Source organism: Ictalurus punctatus, chromosome 7 (assembly GCF_001660625.3).
Source record: "Ictalurus punctatus breed USDA103 chromosome 7, Coco_2.0, whole genome shotgun sequence".
NCBI classification, from domain to species: Eukaryota; Metazoa; Chordata; class Actinopteri; order Siluriformes; family Ictaluridae; genus Ictalurus; species Ictalurus punctatus.
The window spans coordinates 6,335,254-6,354,965 of NC_030422.2; the positions used below are offsets into that span (position 1 = coordinate 6,335,254).

Below are 19,712 nucleotides of genomic sequence, written 5' to 3' on the forward strand. Positions count from 1 at the left end.
TTGCATGTTTTTTCATGTTGATTATAGCTCCATGTATCTGGAGAATAGTGTGCATATGTGTGTATATATATATATACACACAGTGGAAGGGAATCTCCTTTTTACATTATTAAAAAAAATAGCTAGTGCAAATAAATTTTTGACAACAAAACATTGATTTCATTTTCAAAATATCCAATCGATATTTTTACAATTCAGTGTCAGCATTTGTTAGAACAATAAAAGACAGTTAACAGGAAACGTAACAACTGTTCCGAGGTATGTTTCTTTTCCAGTCTCTTTCAGAGTGAGTTCAATGCGTGTCAGCGATGTCCCACTGCGAGGAATCTTTCTTTTTGATCAGGCACAATGAAGCCGTCTCTTTGGTCTGTTGTAATCGAGCTCTCTCTGCGATCTGCAGTGATGAAGCCATCCTTAGGCTCTGTTAAAATGAAGCCTTCTTTGTCTCGTCCCATAGCCTCCACTTCAGCGTAGGCTGGGTGGCCAGAACCTCGCCGAAACTTCATCACAGGCCAGCGTGTTGGCCGTCTCTGAACACGCGGGAGAATAGAGTTAAACAGATTGGTTTTACACAGGAATAGTGAAACGTGCATAGTAGTTAAGGTACTGTATTACTAAGGTAATGTAATGTTTACTAACTGCTAAATCCCTGACCTTAACCCTTACCTGCTCTGCTAAATGCTTGAATTAGATTCTGTCCACTTTGTATGTCGCTTTGGGCTAAAGTATCTACCAAATGAACACATTTAAAAAGTACATCTTGTCCTTGCCAATGGCATAATTTGTCATTTCAGATTTGCATGAAATGAAACTTGCTAAAAATAAAAAAAGGGCTTATGTGCTGACCTCAATGAAGAAGAGGCTGGCACTGGAGGTGGGATGTCGGTACATGTAAAATGTAGCCAGTACTGCAGCCACCATCAGCAGTATGATGAGTAGGATGCTAACAAGTAGAGCAGTCTGCCTTTCACGTTGTCCGCCTGCCCTCCCTGCCTCAGAGGCTGTCAGAGCAAACACCATCAAACAATTCTCAAGCACCTACTATATGCTTAATTGTGTTAACTATAACAACAACAGCATTAATAATAATAATAATAATAATAATAATAATAATAATAATAATAATAATGATAGTAATAATAATAATAATAATATTTTGTTTAGATAGTACTGTTCATATATGAATTCAAACTCAAAATTCAAACAAGACAGCATGCCAAAATATAACAATTATGGTCATTAAATAAAGAAAATATACAAATGAACAAGAATACATGTAAATAAATAACAAATGAATAGAAACAAAAATAAACAGAGGAAATTAAAGCGTTGCTGATGAATAGAGTCTTTTAAATGTCCTGTATAGGATGAGTTGGTATGTACTGTATTTAGTCTGTAAACAGTTCCAGACCATTAATTCCTCTATTACAAAAACAAACAAAAATAAGGTCTAAATGTACACCGATTTTGTTTGTGCTGATAATTTGTAACGTTTTCTCGAATTTTATTTACTTGTATTGTCTGCTGAGACCTTACCACAAAGTCACATGGTGATCGTATGACATGGTATTTTACAGTAAACTACCACTTGTTCCCTATCTGTCCCTTTATTCACCTCATCTCATACATGTCGGACTTTTTCTGAATATTTTGGCACTATCTGCATAACAGTATGGTCGGAGCGGCATGTAACTGGTCCTCCAAAGCTGGTGAACTTCTTCATTTTTCAGTTATTTATGAATTCTGTTTGCACAGCACTCATCTCTCAGTCTATGTCTTGAACGGTGTTGTCCTTGACCTGAGCTCCTTTACTCATGTCACTTGCAATCTAATAAATTGCTGGCTTGTGATATCCACCTCTAGATTTTCGAGTGGGTTTCCCACATCATAAGGCCCACACACTGCTGAACTTGCAAAGTTAGTGGGTTCCGGGGATATTGTCCCCTCTGAAAGTATTGGAATGGCAAGGCAGGGCAGGAGGGACATTTGGGCTAAGTTGGATAGACTGGATGAGGAGAGTAGGAGACTCTTTGTCTTTGTCGCTCTGCTTCCCTGTTCTGCTGAGGACATTGTGCTGCTTCCTTGCCCCAAAATAGGATGTTTTGGATCATGAGCAGATCCTTTATTTCTTTCTTCATCACTTTGGTAGCAGTAAGCGTTGTTAAGTACAATACTATGTTATGTACACAATTTCTGCGTGTACGACATGCGACATATCTTTGGGAAGCTAAGATTCTTGTGATTTGATTGATGCAAATCATCTCAAGATACAATCACAACAGCAGCTACAATCAATGTCTATCAGACCACCAACATACAAACAAACAATTACAAAATTGAGGCAACTCACCTATGAAGCCTTATAATAGTCCACTGATTGATAACATCCTAACAAAAACAGTCTTGTTACATTGGTAAAGGTCCAAAGTATCCAATTAAGTAAAAATATTTAGTCCAAAACACACCGTCAATCAATACCCATGGACTGTTGCTGTGTCATTTCAAGTTACCAGCAGATGTGCCAAATCCTTCACGTGTTCTCCATCATACATGTAAACATTCCTGGTATCTTGACATCAAAATGGCCGCTGCATTGTGACCTTTCCATGGAAACTTTATTTGAACTTATATAGGGTTTCCACGGGTCCTTAAAAACTCTTAAATTCCTTAATATAAAAATAAGGCCTTAATTAGCATTAAAATATTTTAAATCCACGTTTCAAAGGTCTTAAAAGTGCAACGGACATCGAAAATTATATTTAGATTTTATTTTCGCTCGTTGCTTTTTGAAATGGTAAACCCGATTGACTCTGCATTCAGTGTGTGTGCAGCAGTTCTGTTTCATTCCTCCTGACTGCCAGAGACGGTCCAACAAGTAGTGGATGATCGCAGCGCCATCCAGATAGGTTGAGAAAATAAATACCAATGAAGTCATGTAGTCAGGAAGTTCCTACACTTCAGCTTCAGAAACCAGATTTACCAGTTTAGGATCCTACACGCTGGTCTTTCTTTAGCCCCTCGAGTGTTTACGAGGTGTATGAAGGCTCGATCGATTCATCCACAATCCGAGCCTCTCTGTCTCTGTCTCTGTCTCAGATGACAGACATCCTAAATATTCTTGCCCAGTTTCGTCTGGGGGCGTCTCTCCAGCATAGGATGTTATTGAGGTTGATCGTAATGCTGATGTCTGCCACTTCTGTAATTCCTCTGGGACTGCTTCACCTGCGGCCCCTGCAGGTGTGGAGCAACAGCCTTCTGCTGGACCCAGTCCGTCAACGTCATCGGTGGATCGTAGTGACTCGCAGTTGTGCATGCCCTCTGAAGGTAGACTTCACCAGCCTTTTTGACAGCAGGTGTACCGTTGGGGAATATTCCCTCTTGCCGGGAGGTGGTAGCAACCAACGCATCCCTCAAGGGTTTGTGTGTGTGTGTGTGTGTGTGTGTGTGTGTGTATGTATGTGTGTGTGTGTATATGTGTGTGTATATATATATATATATATATATATATATATATATATATATATATATATATATATATATATATTAGTTTATAAAATCTTATGTAAATTTATAACACTACTTGTTACATTACCCTGGCATTAAATTAAAAAAAAAAAACAAAACAAAAAAAACTAGTAAACACTGCTGCAAGGGGGTTTCTAATACAGCTGCTGAGGGAGTGATGGTAAATTCAACATCTTTTTATCTTCTGATTGAAAAGATTGAGCCAATTGCAACCAATTGTGTGGATGATTGGCACATCGTATAGCCAATGAAATGCTGCTTTAGTGGGAAGTTTCAACTCGACAACTAAGAAGTCGATGCGTAAAGCTGGTGAAACAGTGCCAAGTGTTTTGTGCGTCTGTGTGTAAAAGGTGAAAACTGTAGTTTTGTGACTGTTATTGACTTTTGGGAGGTGAATTATGGAGAATCGGACGAGGAAAAGAAAATACTCGCTAAAAGATGTGCTGGAAGAATGTATTCAGCGTGAAAGCGCCAAGTCTGGGGATGGAGATTCAGAAATAAATAGTGATGATTCATATATTGACTCAGAGGCAGAGGCAATGTTTCTGGAGGGAGACAAGTAAGAATTTTATTATAATAATAAAATATATTATTAAAACTGTACATTTATATATATATATATATATATATATATATATATATATATATATATATATATATATATATATGTGTGTGTGTGTGTGTATATATATATGTATGTATATATATTTATATGTGTGTATATGTGTGTGTGTATGTATAATAAATTTAATACAAACCTTTATATTCAAACATAAATAAGCTTCAGTTTGAATTATGAATATGCATTTTATGCATTGCTGGATTTGGCATATGATAGTTCAGATGTGTAACATTTCATGAGTGCCCAAAGTTATGCGAAAATCAAGAGTAATAGCCTGTTTATCCTCGGTATGTGTCCATGGTTACCAAGGGTCCTTTAGAGTCTCTAAAAGTTGATTTTGGAAAACACATGAACATACCCTTAGAAAAACGTGTAAAATATTCATTTTCTGTTAGTTTTAAACCTGGACTACATAAGGCTTCATGTTGTGATCCCATTGTGTTTTCCAGCTAACATCTCCAAGCATCTATATGCAAATAAATTGAGGTGGGGATAAAAAACAACAACTTCTATTTCAGTGTCCACACTTCTATTACTCAATACCAGTAGCATTTACTTGGGAAAAAACTTCATCTTTCAAAAGAGACCAAAACCACACTCCAAATGGTTCAAGAACAGCTTTTGATTTTGGGTATGCCTTGGATAGGTGTTTTAGGCTAATTTTACAGGATTGTAAATAGGTTACTCTTGGTTCCAGAACTTATGTGGCTCATCTCTGTATTTCTATGTGAATTTCAATATGGCCTTCCTATTCTTACTGCTGATGAGTGGTTTGCATCTTGTGGTATGGCCTCTATATTTCAGTGCTTGTGCAATCTCTGATAGATTTTCCCTCTTTTCTCAGCTTCAGAATGGTTTTCTTTTCTCACATAGACAGCTCTCTGGTCTTCATGTTGGTTTATCCTTTTTATATGGAATAGATGGAAATGAAAGCTGAAATTCGGATCCATCATCTCGTTCATCTTTTGATCTCAAATGGCTTCAGAGTATAGCAGAAACAAAAGAACTGGCCTTGCTGTTCCACTACCTTCAGAGGGGATTGTATATGGATAGGAGTGAATTTCTCAAATTAGCCCTAGGGGCTGCTACTTCTGGGTTAGTGGAACATGTCTAAACCACTTGGATTGTAGTCCCACTATGCGATGGACATTACTTTTCTGGTTCAGGATGCTTGGATTGTGAACTGCAGCTGCAACAGAATTTCCCTTAGGGTTGCTGGAATTAAGAAGCTTTCAGAAATGGGTCATCAGCCTACAGCTAAACCCCAAATATGACAGATAGCATGTCCTCATTTCAATGAGAGGGTCACGATCCATAACCCTGTAAGATCAAGGCTTATCTCCAGGGAGCGGTTTGCATGGAAGCAGTACCCCATCAGGGACAATTAAGCAGCACAGATGCTTCATTGGCTGCAGAGCAGTGTAGCAACAATGGTGTGGGAGATGCATGGAGCCCCAGTGTGAGAATGGAAACCTCAGTCAACTGGAACTGAGAGCACTCTATCTAGCCCTCAAAATCTCCCTGTCATTTCTGAGCCACCACCATGTTCTAGTCCACTCAGACAATGTTTTGATGGTCAGGTATATCAACTGCCAGGGCATCATAAGATCAGATGGTGCTCTTCATTTGGCACAGAAGCTACTCAAATGGGCCCACACATAATTGGCCTCACTGAGAGTGACTGACCATGGCAAACAGGTAGGCTAGATACCCGGCCTCTGCTGCGGCATGCCACTCTGTGGGTAGTACTCAGCAGTCTGTGCCACTGGACATCAGAAAAACCAACATCACTCCTTCCATTGACTGAGCACAACAGTCATATCTGAGCACCTTTCCAGTCAGTCCTAGGGTGAGTTGGTTCCTCATGACATTTTGGTATAGGTTCATCAGGTTATGAGCGGTGAACTAGAATGCAACTTATGTTTGTGACTGTGAGTCTAATGACTACTGTAAAACCGCTACGGATCCCTGTCACTCAGAACCAGTGCCAAACTGGCAAGAAATTGGTGAGAACGTTCCAGAGACAGATAGCCATTGATAATGATGTTTTATAGTAAAATGCTATATCACTGCATGACTTTGTAGTAAGGTTTCAACATGTATGTGCAAAAAAAGATATCCAGGTGTTTTTAACTGTCCCTGGCAGTTATCCTGTGTAGAACGACAGCCACGTAAATAACTAGCATTTTCTATAGACCAAATTTGTCAAGTTTTATCAAACAAAACAATATAACATAAGGTTTTTAGATGGACAGAGACTTTTCAGTGAGATACAGTGCATCCGGAAAGCATTCACAGCGCTTCACTTTTTCCACATTTTGTTATGTTACAGCCTTATTCCAAAATGGATTAAATTCATTATTTTCCTTGAAATTCTACAAACAATACCCCATAATGACAACATGAAAGAAGTTTGTTGGAAATCTTTGCAAATTTATTAAAAAAAAAAAAAAAAAAAAGCACATGTACATAAGTATTCACACCCTTTGCTCAATACTTTGTCGAAGCACCTTTGGCACCTATTACAGCCTCAAGTCTTTTTGAGCATGATGCTACAAGCTTGTCACGCCTATTTTTGGGCAGTTTCTCCCATTCTTCTTTGCAGGATCTCTCAAGCTCCATCAGGTTGGATGGGGAGCGTCGGTGCACAGTCATTTTCAGATCTCTCCAGAGATGTTCAATCGGGTTCAAGTCTGGGCTCTGGCTGGGCCACTCAAGGACATTCACAGAGTTGTCCTGTAGCCACTCCTTTGTTATCTTGGCTGTGTGCTTAGGGTCGTTGTTCTTTTGTAAGACGAACTTTCACCCCAGTCTGAGGTCCAGAGCGCTCTGGAGCAGGTTTTCATCAAGGATGTCTCTGTTCATTGCTGCATTCATCTTTCCCTCGATCCTGACTAGTCTCGCAGCTCCTGCCACTGAAAAACATCCCCACAGCATGATTCTGCCACCACCATGCTTTACTGTAGGGATGGTATTGGCCAGGTGATGAGTGGTGCCTGGTTTCCTCCAGACATGTCGCTTGCGATTCAGGTCAATAAGTTCAATCTTTGTTCAATCTTTGGTCTGAGAGTCCTTCAGGTGCCTTTTGGCAAACTCCAGGCGGGCTGTCATGTGCCTTTTACTGAGGAGTGGCTTCCATCTGGCCACTCTACCATTCAGGCCTGATTGGTGGAGTGCTGCAGAGATGGTTGTTCTTCTGGAAGGTTCTCCTCTCTCCACAGAAACATGCTGGAGCTCTGTCAGAGTGACCATCGGGTTTTTGGTCACCTCCCCGACTAAGGCCCTTCTCCCCGATCGCTCAGTCTAGGAAGAGTCCTGCTGGTTCAGACTTCTTCCATTTACGGATGATGGAGGCCACTGTGCTCATTGGGACCTTCAATGCTGCAGAAATGTTTCTGTACCCTTCTCCAGATCTGTGCCTCGATACAATCCTGTCTCAGAGGTCTCCAGACAATTCCTTGGACTTCATGGCTTGGTTTGTGCTCTGACATGCATTGTTAACTGTGGGACCTTATATAGACAGGTGTGTGCCTTTCCAAATCATGTCCAATCAACTGAATTTACCACAGGTGGACTCCAATCGAGTTGTAGAAACATCTCAAGGATGATCAGTGGAAACAGGATGCACCTGAGCTCAATTTTGAATGTCATGGCAAAGGCTGTAAATACTTATGTACATGTGTTTTTTGTTTTGTTTTTTATTTTTAATAAATTTGCAAATATTTCAAACGAACTTCTTTCACGTTGTCATTATGGGGTATTGTTTCTTAGAATTTTAATTTAATCCATTTTGGAATAAGGCTGTAAACATAACAAAATGTGGAAAAATTGAAGTGCTGTGAATACTTTCCGGATGCACTGTACATCTATCTTCAGTCAAAGGAGGTGCAATATTTGTGCCTTCTGCAGGGAAGAAGCAAAACAGAATATATATATAACTGACTCATGTTTACCTCGAATATCTAGTATTTTTCTGTCTCTAAATCTCATTCAACAACATCATGCAACAATAATTCAGCCTGAGGGCAAATATTATATATGATAAATTGCATACTTGAACCACTCCAATCTAATTTACAGAGTTTTATTAAAGGAAAGACTTGGCACTGGGCGTCATGGAATGTGAAGTTGAGTTGATGTAAGCCACACTGTCACTTCCTGGTAGATTTATAGCATTGTTATGTTTGATGAGGCAGGCTGAATGTATGAGTAAGACTGTGTAAACATGATATATATATATATATATATATATATATATATATATATATATATAGCCTGTGCTTTCCTGTAGGCTGTTTGCCTGGTAAACAGTAGGGTTGGTTCCACTGACTCATCCTCTTTCTATATATTTTCTTTATGCATATTTCATTCTGAACATTCATGTTACACATACAGGGCTCTCCAGAATTATTGGTACACTTCATGAAAATGAACAAAAATCAATATACATATAAACAGAGTAACACATACAAGTGATTTTTTTTTAAGCTCAAACATAGAGTTTTAATGTAGTGCCATATTCATTCTATATAATTTCCATTTCTAAATATTCAGCCCTCTTACAATGAACAGGTGGAGGTTGGAGGGAACTTGGTCCACTCCTCCATGCAGAACGTTTTTAGCTCTGTCATATCATTAAGTGTGTACATTGGGAGTTCTCTCTTCAAGGGTACATGGAGAGATTGCAAAACACAGATTTTATGTTTCTTTAACTATTTCTGCGTTGATTTAGAAGTATGTTTGCTTTAGCATGTTGTTAAAAGCTGTATCTATGGCCTTAAGGCAACCAGGGTTTGGACTGAAATATCCTGGTACTCAAGAGTTCATGATGTCATCAGTCTCTGTGATGTCCTGAACCACAATCCAGAAAACATCAATAAACTGCCACCATTTTTTACAGTAGATATCAGATTTTTCTTGTATGCAGTCCCATTTTGTTCCCAAACATTCCCAAAAAAGGTTTGATTTTGTGTGAGTGTAAATAATAGACATAGGTCCTGTCCAGTCATTCATATATTATTTTTTGGTATTAATGTTTTGATATTCAACTAATCGTAAGGTTGGAACTGACCTGAAAATCATTTCTGTAATAGAAACAATAGTATTATTACAGTCTTAGTGAACACTTAACTGTACTCACGCTCAGCAGAGATGGTGGTGGGATGAGCATTTGTGGATGATACAGTGCTGATGACACTGCTGTATCTGCTGGGCTGGGCTGTGGCTGTAGATGTTGCTGTGTTATTGATTGCAGGCCCAGTGCTTACAGCATATTGTTTGATTGTTTCACTGCAGCTCTGGTTCTTTATCTGAAAATGCATCGAAATGCAGTTAATAATAATTGTAATAAAGGAAATATAGGATGATGGCAATATAGGATGATTAACACTGTGACAGTGTTAACATGCCATTACCTCATCCAAACAACCACTGTCAACCCAATCCTGACGATTTCGGTCAAAGCCACTGGAACATCTGTGCACCAGACAAATACAATTTCTTGAAATTTTTACAAACGTACAGGATAGGACTTTGAAGTCGTTGTACTGCTTCTGTTCTTTCTACAGGGTCACGTCAGAGTAGTTCCCATTCCCCCTCTAGTGTGTGTTAACAGAAACTACATTTGTCAAATTTGTGGTTTAACTTTATTCAGAAACATTTTTGCATAGACTCTGCAATTTGATACCCATTTCAGGTCGGTGTCTGTCTGTCTGTTTGTCTGTCTGTCTCTCTCTCTTTCACTACCCACTTTAAAATGAATACCTGTACCCTTCCTTGCTCATGCAGATACAGGTCAAGAGCTTCAAAGTCAATGTTCACATCACACTCACTAAACATTCTGAAAATTTTGACCTGTATCTGCTGCGAGGCTGCTGATTGGATAAATCCATGAATATGTATGGGTACAGGTGTTCCTATTAAAGTAAGCAATGAGTGTTTTTATAACACATTCACTCATTATTAATAACTGGTCAGGGACATGGTGGATGTGCAGCTTATCCTGGGACCACTTGGTGTGACTCAGGAATACATACTGAATATGATGCAGCTCCATCATAGACACCTAATCACACACTCGTTCACATCGACAACGCTCCCCCCCACCTCTTTCCTCCAAATGTTTTTTTTTTTCTCCATCTATCTATGGACATTTTATTTTATAAGGCACAGCAGATCTAAATGATCTATAAACACTAAATGATAAAATGCTAAAAAAAAAAAAAAAAAAAAGTGCATAAATGAATGGCACCTTCGTAGGCGTCTGCACCAGCTACAGTTGAAGCCGATATGAGCTGTAACACAGCTGTCACAGCTGGAGAACTGCAGGCAGGCTAGTGCAATTGGGATGAACAGGAAACAGTGGCATAATTTAACATAGAGGTGACAAAAGGGGAAGAACATTCTGGTTGACTCACACTAAACAAATAAATACACACCACTACACTGAGAAAAATGACACTTTTGTCATGATGGTCTCGAAGACAGAAAAAAACACTGATCTCATTTAGCTAAGAGAGACTCACTTGGAAGAGGCAGCAACTCAATGATAGTGTAGTTGGTAATTTTGGATTTCAACAGCTCAACTCGATGGTACTCGTATATTGTTCTCCTTCGGATGTCTGTGTCTGTAGAAGTACACCGGTTCTTAGAGTTGCATGTCTGAGTCCATATGCTAATATTGTTTAAATAGATTACACAGAATGAAAAGATTCTGAAAGACTAGCATGCAACTTGTACCTGGGATCCTCTGAATCTTATGAAGCACCATAAATGCATCAGAAAGACCAACTTTCACTGGGTGATTCTCTGACCTAATCTCATTGATAGCAACAGGAATCTGAGAAGTAAATTTAAACAGCATTAGTTGGCAAAACAGTGCTTTTTTTTTGACTATTTTTGCCATGAAAATCATACAAAGTCAAACCTCTTTGTAAGCAAAGGTGATCCTGCCATCACTGTGCAATGAAGCCTGGAAAGTGAAACTGCCCAAATCTGGGTCATCCTGCAGATAAACATGGTCCCACTGCACAATAAGAGCTGTGCCTGTGAACCACAGAGATTAGCTAAATCACATAATCGCCTCTTTTATTCTGATGTTTAGTACTACAAATTTATAAACCGGGAGGGTGGGGGGAATGAACGGAATACGTGCAGCGCTCCACTGTACCATTATCAGAGTAAATGATGGTGGACATTGGGGAAATACTCGGGTCAAAGTTAGCCATGAGTGGAGCAATGTACTGAGTTGCTGTCAGCATCCTATGGATCACGTCTCCTGTGTAGAGAAAACCTGTGGATATTGGAAGATTCTTCACGATATTTTACTAAAAATACATCTTTATAGTACATTTATTTAGGACATTGTTAAGAACTCACCACCAGTAGTCACTGTTATCTCTCTCAGTAAATGTCCATAATAAGGAAACGCAAAGGACAAGTTCACTGTCTGTAAAAGAATAACCAAATTATTGAATTGAATTCCAAAATAGAGAATGTCCAGCAAAACCTAATACACATTAATATATATATATATATATATATATATATATATATATATATATATATATATATATATATATATATATATATATATATTAGTGTGTGTGTGTGTGTGTGTATATATATATATATATATATATATATATATATATATATATATATATATATATATATATATATATATATATATATATATATATATATATATATATACACAGTGAGGGAAAAAAGTATTTGATCCCCTGCTGATTTTGTACGTTTGCCCACTGACAAAGAAATGATCAGTCTATAATTTTAATGGTAGTTGTATTTGAACAGTGAGAGACAGAATAACAACAAAAAAATCCAGAAAAACGCATGTCAAAAATTTTATAAATTAATTTGCATTTTAATGAGGGAAAAAAGTATTTGACCCCCTCTCAATCAGAAAGATTTCTGGCTCCCAGGTGTCTTTTATACAGGTAACGAGCTGAGATTAGGAGCACACTCTTAAAGGGAGTGCTCCTAATATCAGTTTGTTACCTGTATAAAAGACACCTGTCCACAGAAGCAATCAATCAATCAGATTCCAAACTCTCCACCATGGCCAAGACCAAAGAGCTCTCCAAGGATGTCAGGGACAAGATTGTAGACCTACACAAGTCTGGAATGGGCTACAAGACCATTGCCAAGCAGCTTGGTGAGAAGGGGACAACAGTTGGTGCGATTATTCGCAAATGGAAGAAGCACAAAAGAACTGTCGATCTCCCTCGGCCTGGGGCTCCATGCAAGATCTCACCTCGTGGAGTTGCATTGATCATGAGAACAGTGAGGAATCAGCCCAGAACTACACGGGAGGATCTTGTCAATGATCTCAAGGCAGCTGGGACCATAGTCACCAAGAAAACAATTGGTAACACACTACGCCGTGAAGGACTGAAATTCTGCAGCGCGCGCAAGGTCCGCTGCTCAAGAAAGCACATATACATGCCCGTCTGAAGTTTGCCAATGAACATCTGAATGATTCAGAGGACAACTGGGTGAAAGTGTTGAGGTCAGATGAGACCAAAATGGAGCTCTTTGGCATCAACTCAACTCGCCGTGTTTGGAGGAGGAGGAATGCTGCCTATGACCCCTGGAACACCATCCTCACCGTCAAACATGGAGGTGGAAACATTATGCTTTGGGGGTTTTTTTCTGCTAAGGGGACAGGACAACTTCACCGCATCAAAGGGACGATGGACGGGGCCATGTACCGTCAAATCTTGGGTGAAAACCTCCTTCCCTCAGCCAGGGCATTGAAAATGGGTCGTGGATGGGTATTCCAGCATGACAATGACCCAAAACACACGGCCAAGGCAACAAAGGAGTGGCTCAAAGAGAAGCACATTAAGGTCCTGGAGTGACCTAGCCAGTCTCCAGACCTTAATCCCATAGAAAATCTGTGGAGAGAGCTGAAGGTTCGAGTTGCCAAACGTCAGCCTCGAAACCTTAATGATTTGGAGAAGATCTGCAAAGAGGAGTGGGACAAAATCCCTCCTGAGATGTGTGCAAACCTGGTGGCCAACTACAAGAAACGTCTGACCTCTGTGATTGCCAACAAGGGTTTTTAACCCAAGTACTAAGTCATGTTTTGCAGAGGGGTCAAATACTTATTTCCCTCATTAAAATGCAAATTAATTTATAAAATTTTTGACGTGCGTTTTTCTGGATTTTTTTGTTGTTATTCTGTCTCTCACTGTTCAAATACAACTACCATTAAAATTATAGACTGATCATTTCTTTGTCAGTGGGCAAACGTACAAAATCAGCAGGGGATCAAATACTTTTTTCCCTCACTGTATATATTAGTACATACATGGAATAACAATGTATTTATGTCATATTTGGATATAAATTAATCTCAAGCAGAAGTCAAGCATCTCAACTTTTCATCATTTTTCACCCTGATTTCTATATAGAAATTTGTATTTTCTATATGCAGTGCATTGGCAAGAATCACAGCCCCCAACCCTGGAGGTGCAAGGCAAATGTGCTAACCACTAAGCTATCGTGCCCCCTTGGAAAAAGGAGTCAAAACCGATAATGTTGTGTTAGAAACACAGGAGTTTCTTTTTCATAACGTTTCAAAATGTTAGTGAGCCCAGTGCTAGCTTTCTCCGCTTCAAAATGCTCACCTTTTAACATTTACGGCACACTTACATACATAACTTACATATATCCCATTTATACACCTGAGCGGTAGATGGTTAAGGGCCTTGCTCAAGGGCAAATTAATTTTAACTCGTGACCTTCCGATCAGAAGTCCAACCACTGAGGTTCCACTGCACTGTAGCGGTCTCTACAGTCCTCTGGGCTTCATATTAGTTTATCCTTCTTAACAACAAATGCAATATCCACAAGTGAAACCCAGGGCTCATACTAAAAGTAGACATTCAGAGCTAATAATTGTTTAAACAATCAATCTAACAGGGCACACCTGGGCAACAAGAAATACCTGTCAGTAGCATGTTCCAATATTTTTGATCATTTGAAAAATGTGTAGGTTCAAACAAAAGGTGCCGTGTTCTAAGTTGTTCAACACATGTAGCTGTAAATATCAGGACAATGAAAGCTGAATTTCTGTTCTATCATCTCATGTTCATCTTTTGAGCTTAAACCCAATTGTCAACTGAAACACAATAGAATTGACCTCATCGTTCCAATACTTTTGGAGGGGACTATATTATAAATTATATAGAATGTCCGGTATAGTCTTAAACCCTTACATTATACTCTTAATTACTTTAACTGTGGGCATCACTGCCAGGTTTTCCAAATGTAGTGCCACACACATAACACCTTACTGGGTTATAGGGAACCTGGAACCAGGGGGCATGGGGCACAAGGTGGGGGCCAACCTGGACGAGTGCCAATCCATCACAGGGCACGATCACACACACATTCTCACACTCATTCATACACTATGGATACTTTTTGACATACCAGTCAGCCTACAATGTATGTCTTTGGACTGGGGAGGAAACCGGAGTACCCGGAGAAAACCCCCTCAGCACGGGGAGAACATCCAAACACGCACAAGTCCGCAAATTCGAACCCTTAACGCTGGAGGTGTGAGGAAAACATGCTAACCACTAAGCCACCATGCCCCTGATAGCCAATCAAATCACATCATTTCATTTTATCATAATGAGAAACCATTCTCAACCGTATTCCTATAAACAGGGAGATTTTAGTTACTAAGGTGATATCAATAACATGTCAGCAATAATATCCTAAATTAAACACCTAAAAAGCTGTTGTTTTGAAGATGCACTTATTGCATCAGAAATATTACCAATCAATTTCAGTTAATAATGGGATGTGTAGACATACCAAAGCTTGTCTGTGGGTGTCAGAAAGGACTCCATGAACCTTTCCTTTGTCCATCTGTTTCAAATTTACCCACAAGTCCTTGGCTGCAGCATCTATGGGCTGGTAGATTTTTGAAATGTAGTAGATATGATCTATGTCTTGCTGTCAGACAAGAAGAGACATATATTATATGTAAGTTACAAACGTAAGTCCCAGGTTTATATTTCTTGAGCTTTCAGTTACAAAAGTAATTGAATACCTTGACATGAGAGCTGTTGGCATCTTTCTTATTAGTTAAAACTTCAGGGTGGCGTTCAGTTCCAGACCTGCCATGCTCCTGGTAATGCCCGTGCTCCTGAATATGACTGGCCCAAGCATGATTGGGTGGTGTAGAGGAGGGCAGACCACTCTTCTCTTTCTCTTTTTGGATTTTCAGACCTGTTGCTGCACGCTGCAATTCACGAAAGCCTTCAAGTTCTGCACAGGTCACTGCTGCTTAAAAAAAAAAAAAAATGCATTCACCATCATATATATATATATATATATATATATATATATATATATATATATATATATATATATATATATATATATATATATATATATATATATATACACACATACACACTAGCTAATTTCTTAGGTCACCTTCATAAAACTCCTGGACTTCAACAATATTTCACATGACTACAGTGTGTAGTGTAAATCAGGCAGTGACTTTGAGCTTGCTATTGGGCATGCTGGTTGTAGCATTTTCCAAATGTTTGGTATTTTTACACAAAAACTTTAAGGATTTACAGAGAATGGCGTGCAAAGGAACAGAAACCAATGCCTGGTGATCTTTTAGACAAAAACATGTTGTGGATCACAGAGGTCAAAGGAAAATTCAGAAAATAGTGGAAGCAAACAGACAGGCCACAACTGGGCAAATCATAACTAAATTCAACATCAGTGTGCAGAATGTACTCTCAGAATGCACCACTTACTGGAGGATGGGTTAGAACAGTCCATGTCAGGTGATAACGTTGTATGAGAACAACAACAACAAAAAAAAAAACATGTCTCCAGTGGCCATTAAAACTGAACAACACGAGAGTGGAAAAAAGTCTGATAGATGTTGTCTGATCATCTTATTTGCTGTCAACAAAAAGCCCTGGCAGTGTGATGATACAGGGATTGGTTTCCTGGCCCAAATTAGGACATGCACTGAAATTTATGGCAACATATTCTTTGGGATAAGACTGAAAGAGCTGTTTGCAGCTGTCAAATTTGCAGTAACTGCACAATAGAATAGTTTCTGGATGGTTTATATGGTATTACATAATGCAACATTAGTGGAAAATTGCTGTGTGGTACAAAGTGGTATAGCATGGCACAAGATTCTGTATGGTAAAACATGGTCCAGTGCATCCAGTATGAAGCCCAGGCAAATTCGTGCTGGGACACAACACGCAACTAGATAAGTAATAAACTGGCAACTCAGTGTGGAATTATTTAGTCACATAATCCTACTCACTAGTCATTAATAATTTGCATCATGGTATATCTGAGCAAGATGTACACTGGAAAAAGTCTTCAACTGCCCAGTTTGGGAAAAACCATACTCGACAGGGAATCGCTGACTTACCCAGATCTGTCGCCTGTCTCTGGGTGAAAATGTAATTTTCTGGGCATATCTGCTGCCTTAACAGAGCAGCAGCTGTACCACTTTACTGACCTGGTCGGTAATTTGCTGTCAGTGAGGCTAACCATAAGTGAGCCCACTTTTGGAGCTTCTGTGCAAGGTGTAGAGCGTTCTTTTAATATCGTGCCACCCTAGTGATTCATGTACCTGACCATCAATATGTTGTTGGAACAGATCAGGATAAATCTCAACACAGGTAGGAAGAACTTTAGGCCCACCCAGGCCACCCAAATTCTAATAGGTTAATGTACTCTTTTTTTTGAGAGAAAACCTTGTGCCTCCGAATTGATCGTAGTCCATTCTACTCTCACCGGCGCAAGGATCTCTGTCTGTGGTACATGGGATTTTGTCAAATACGGTTGTAGTTAACAATGTAAGCATGCTAGCAAGGGCTGGAGCCTCCCATAGTGGCCAACCGAAACTGGCGAGCACAGTATTATCTGCCACACATTGATTGGTAAGACAGAGTGGCCAGTATTCCCTCTGAATCTATGTTTACTGCAGTGAATCATGTGGTTTGCTTTGGTTGCAGGGATCACGTTTCAATGCGAGACCAAGAGGTTAAAGGAGACCTATTATGCAAAATTCATATTTAAATGGTGTTTGATGAAAAACGTGTGTCGGCAGTGTGTGTACAAAACTACCATACAATGGTAAAATCCACCCACTCCTTTCCCCCCCCAATAAATCATAAAGTGTCTCAAAATGATCCGTTTTTCTTTTCACCCTATCGTGACGTCACATTGGAACAAGCCCCACCCAGGGACTCTGCCCTATTAGCATAGCTCCTCCCCTGCGTGTGATGCACACAGTCTGCCATGTTTTCCATGCTGGAGCAGCTACTGTGATAAGAAGACTGTCTCAGCTACAGAAGATTGTCTCAGCTTAGTAAACGTTCGGTTGTTGGCTGGAGAAGTTTTATTTTTGAAGGAAATGTGTCCCAAAAATACCTTAAATCATTTCACACCAGACTGCATTGTGAACGAGGGTCAATACAAAGCAGGATTTGCTAAAAACTTGATTCTCATGAATGGATCAGTACCGACTGTTCGTGATCCGGCTTCATATCCAGAAGACATAAGTATCGCACTTTATATTTTATGAATGTTTGCAAATCTCCTTTCTGAATGACCTTGTTAGCAGATTCCACGGCTAATGTGGCTAGTTACCATTGTCTCTGATTGTATTCACAGAGATGAGAGCTATGTTGTCATTTTGTTAAAAACTTGAAACCACTTTTATTATGCACAATACAGTAAGGTGATTGTCTTTTTGAAAACTGTGTACGTTTTGCAAGAATCATTTTACACCAGACTGATTTGTGGATGAGCTTGTTAGCAGATTCCATGGCTAATGCAGATAAAGTTACCATTGTCTCTGATTGTATTCACGGAGTAACCATTCAGAAACGTCCTGGTTCATTCTCACAGTTGTTACTTCTGCTGAAGTCTCTCCTTCGTCAGTGTCCGACTCTGGTTCATACATATAGGGCTGGACACCGGTATTTACTTTGTCAGTCATATTAATTCTCCTGATCTGTTGCCATAGTATCCGAAGCACGAGCTGTGCTCTTCAGGAAAGGGGGCGGGGTGCAGCAACTCATTTGCATTTAAAGAGACACACATCAAAACAGCATGTTTTTGCTTCACCCAAAAAAGGCATTTTGAGAATGGTATAATAAATGATCCGTGAGGTATTTTGAGCTGAAACTTCACAGACACATTCTGGGCTCACCTGAGACTTATATTACATCTTGTAAAAAGGCTTAAAATAGGTCTCCTTTGAATCTGCCAAATGAGCAGGCTGTGCTGGCATGTGGTATGATGAGGGAAACCCACTCAACCATATCAGTGGCAATCTCACCAGCATGTGGTGCTCTGGATGATGGGGTGGTGAGAGAGAGCGAGAGAGAGAGCTCAGTATGCCAAGGGATGCTGCCCTCTTCAATAACTGAGAGGTAAATGCTGTGTAAATGAATCTATAATTACTAGTAGCAACCTGCAAAAAAATAATAATAATAATAAATAAATGAATAAAAATTTGAAGTTAATGTTATCGTTGACTTTGGAGGACAGGTTACCTGTTACTGCGACTGTAAAAACAAGCTTACAAAAAGCATGTGGAGGGAAAAAAAAAGATAAGAGACATATGCGCATTGACAGTGGCATTTGTATTGTAGTAAAGTTCTCAACATGTGCATGCAGGCTCACACCAATGTATCCAGATGTTAAAACACTGGAGCTGTGAAATAAAAACTGGACATATCAAAGTGCTCTGGACAAAACCAGGCATAGCAAAAAGTAATGTGGACAATCCAGGAGAATGGATAAAAAATAATAATAATAATAATAAAAAAAAAGTTGTAGGGACCGAAAGGGACATATCAAAAACTGGTGGGGATATGTCCCCAGCTTGCAGCCTAAATTATGCCTATGATAATCACACAAAATCTGTAAATGTTGCTTAGAAACCCATTTTTATTTTAACTTTAAAAAAAAACAAAAAAAAAAAACAATAACTCTCTTGCAATACTGTATTCTGTCTTGTGGTTTGTAAAAGTCTCATGAACTGTTGCTGTGCAAGTCAATATCAGGTGCATAGGCAGAACTTCATGCTCAATACAAAAATAAAAAATGATCTCTCTTTTATTTAACTCATTCTAAACTTATTTTCTACACAGTACAGACTGAATAATCTGCTTCATCTATCTCCAAGCATTTACTCACCACTTTTTGACAGCTCCTCAATGGTAAACCTCAACTGAATGGCTGTGAACAGTCCAAGAAACATGTTGAATCTTGTTGCCATTTCCAACACAGAGTAATCAATAATCCTGAAACTGTGCTTTGAAACAGCACCTTTGAGGAGCTCTAACTCTGGTAGCTCTGCAGCTCCGAGTGGCAGTGTTTTCATCTGACACTTGCTTACATACACTGTGCCTACATACAGCTCAGACAACCAACAACTGATTACAACGGGGACCTACAATGGGGGTGGTCAGACTACTGCCTGCCAGTTGTGGCTGGACTGCAAGCTGGTTCCACCAAT

At 39.3% G+C, this 19,712-nt stretch overlaps 1 protein-coding gene across 1 annotated transcript; it reads right to left on the minus strand.

The window, feature by feature from the left end:
- Nucleotides 1–131: 131 nt before the first annotated feature.
- On the minus strand, nt 132–19,454 carry plxdc2a (plexin domain containing 2a). The gene is made up of 13 exons (XM_047156657.2): nt 19,391–19,454; nt 15,240–15,472; nt 15,002–15,142; nt 11,525–11,594; nt 11,316–11,438; nt 11,073–11,191; nt 10,886–10,985; nt 10,672–10,773; nt 10,398–10,479; nt 9,562–9,622; nt 9,288–9,456; nt 847–1,001; nt 132–530 (listed from the first exon to the last, which is right to left on the minus strand). Exons 1-13 carry the CDS (start codon nt 19,452–19,454, stop codon nt 303–305), a joined length of 1,647 nt encoding a protein of 548 aa, XP_047012613.2. The 3' UTR covers nt 132–302.
- Nucleotides 19,455–19,712: the final 258 nt, after the last annotated feature.

Bases quoted from the DNA above. Each gene is read 5' to 3' on its own strand.
- plxdc2a (XM_047156657.2), bottom strand. From the start codon at position 19,454: ATGTTTCTTGGACTGTTCACAGCCATTCAGTTGAGGTTTACCATTGAG. The intron at 10,986-11,072 runs GTTTGACTTTGT...TTTACTTCTCAG, and splicing joins TCACCTTTGCTTACAAAGAG to ATTCCTGTTGCTATCAATGA. The intron at 10,480-10,671 runs GTGAGTCTCTCT...CAATTGCACTAG, and splicing joins TGAGTTGCTGCCTCTTCCAA to CCTGCCTGCAGTTCTCCAGC.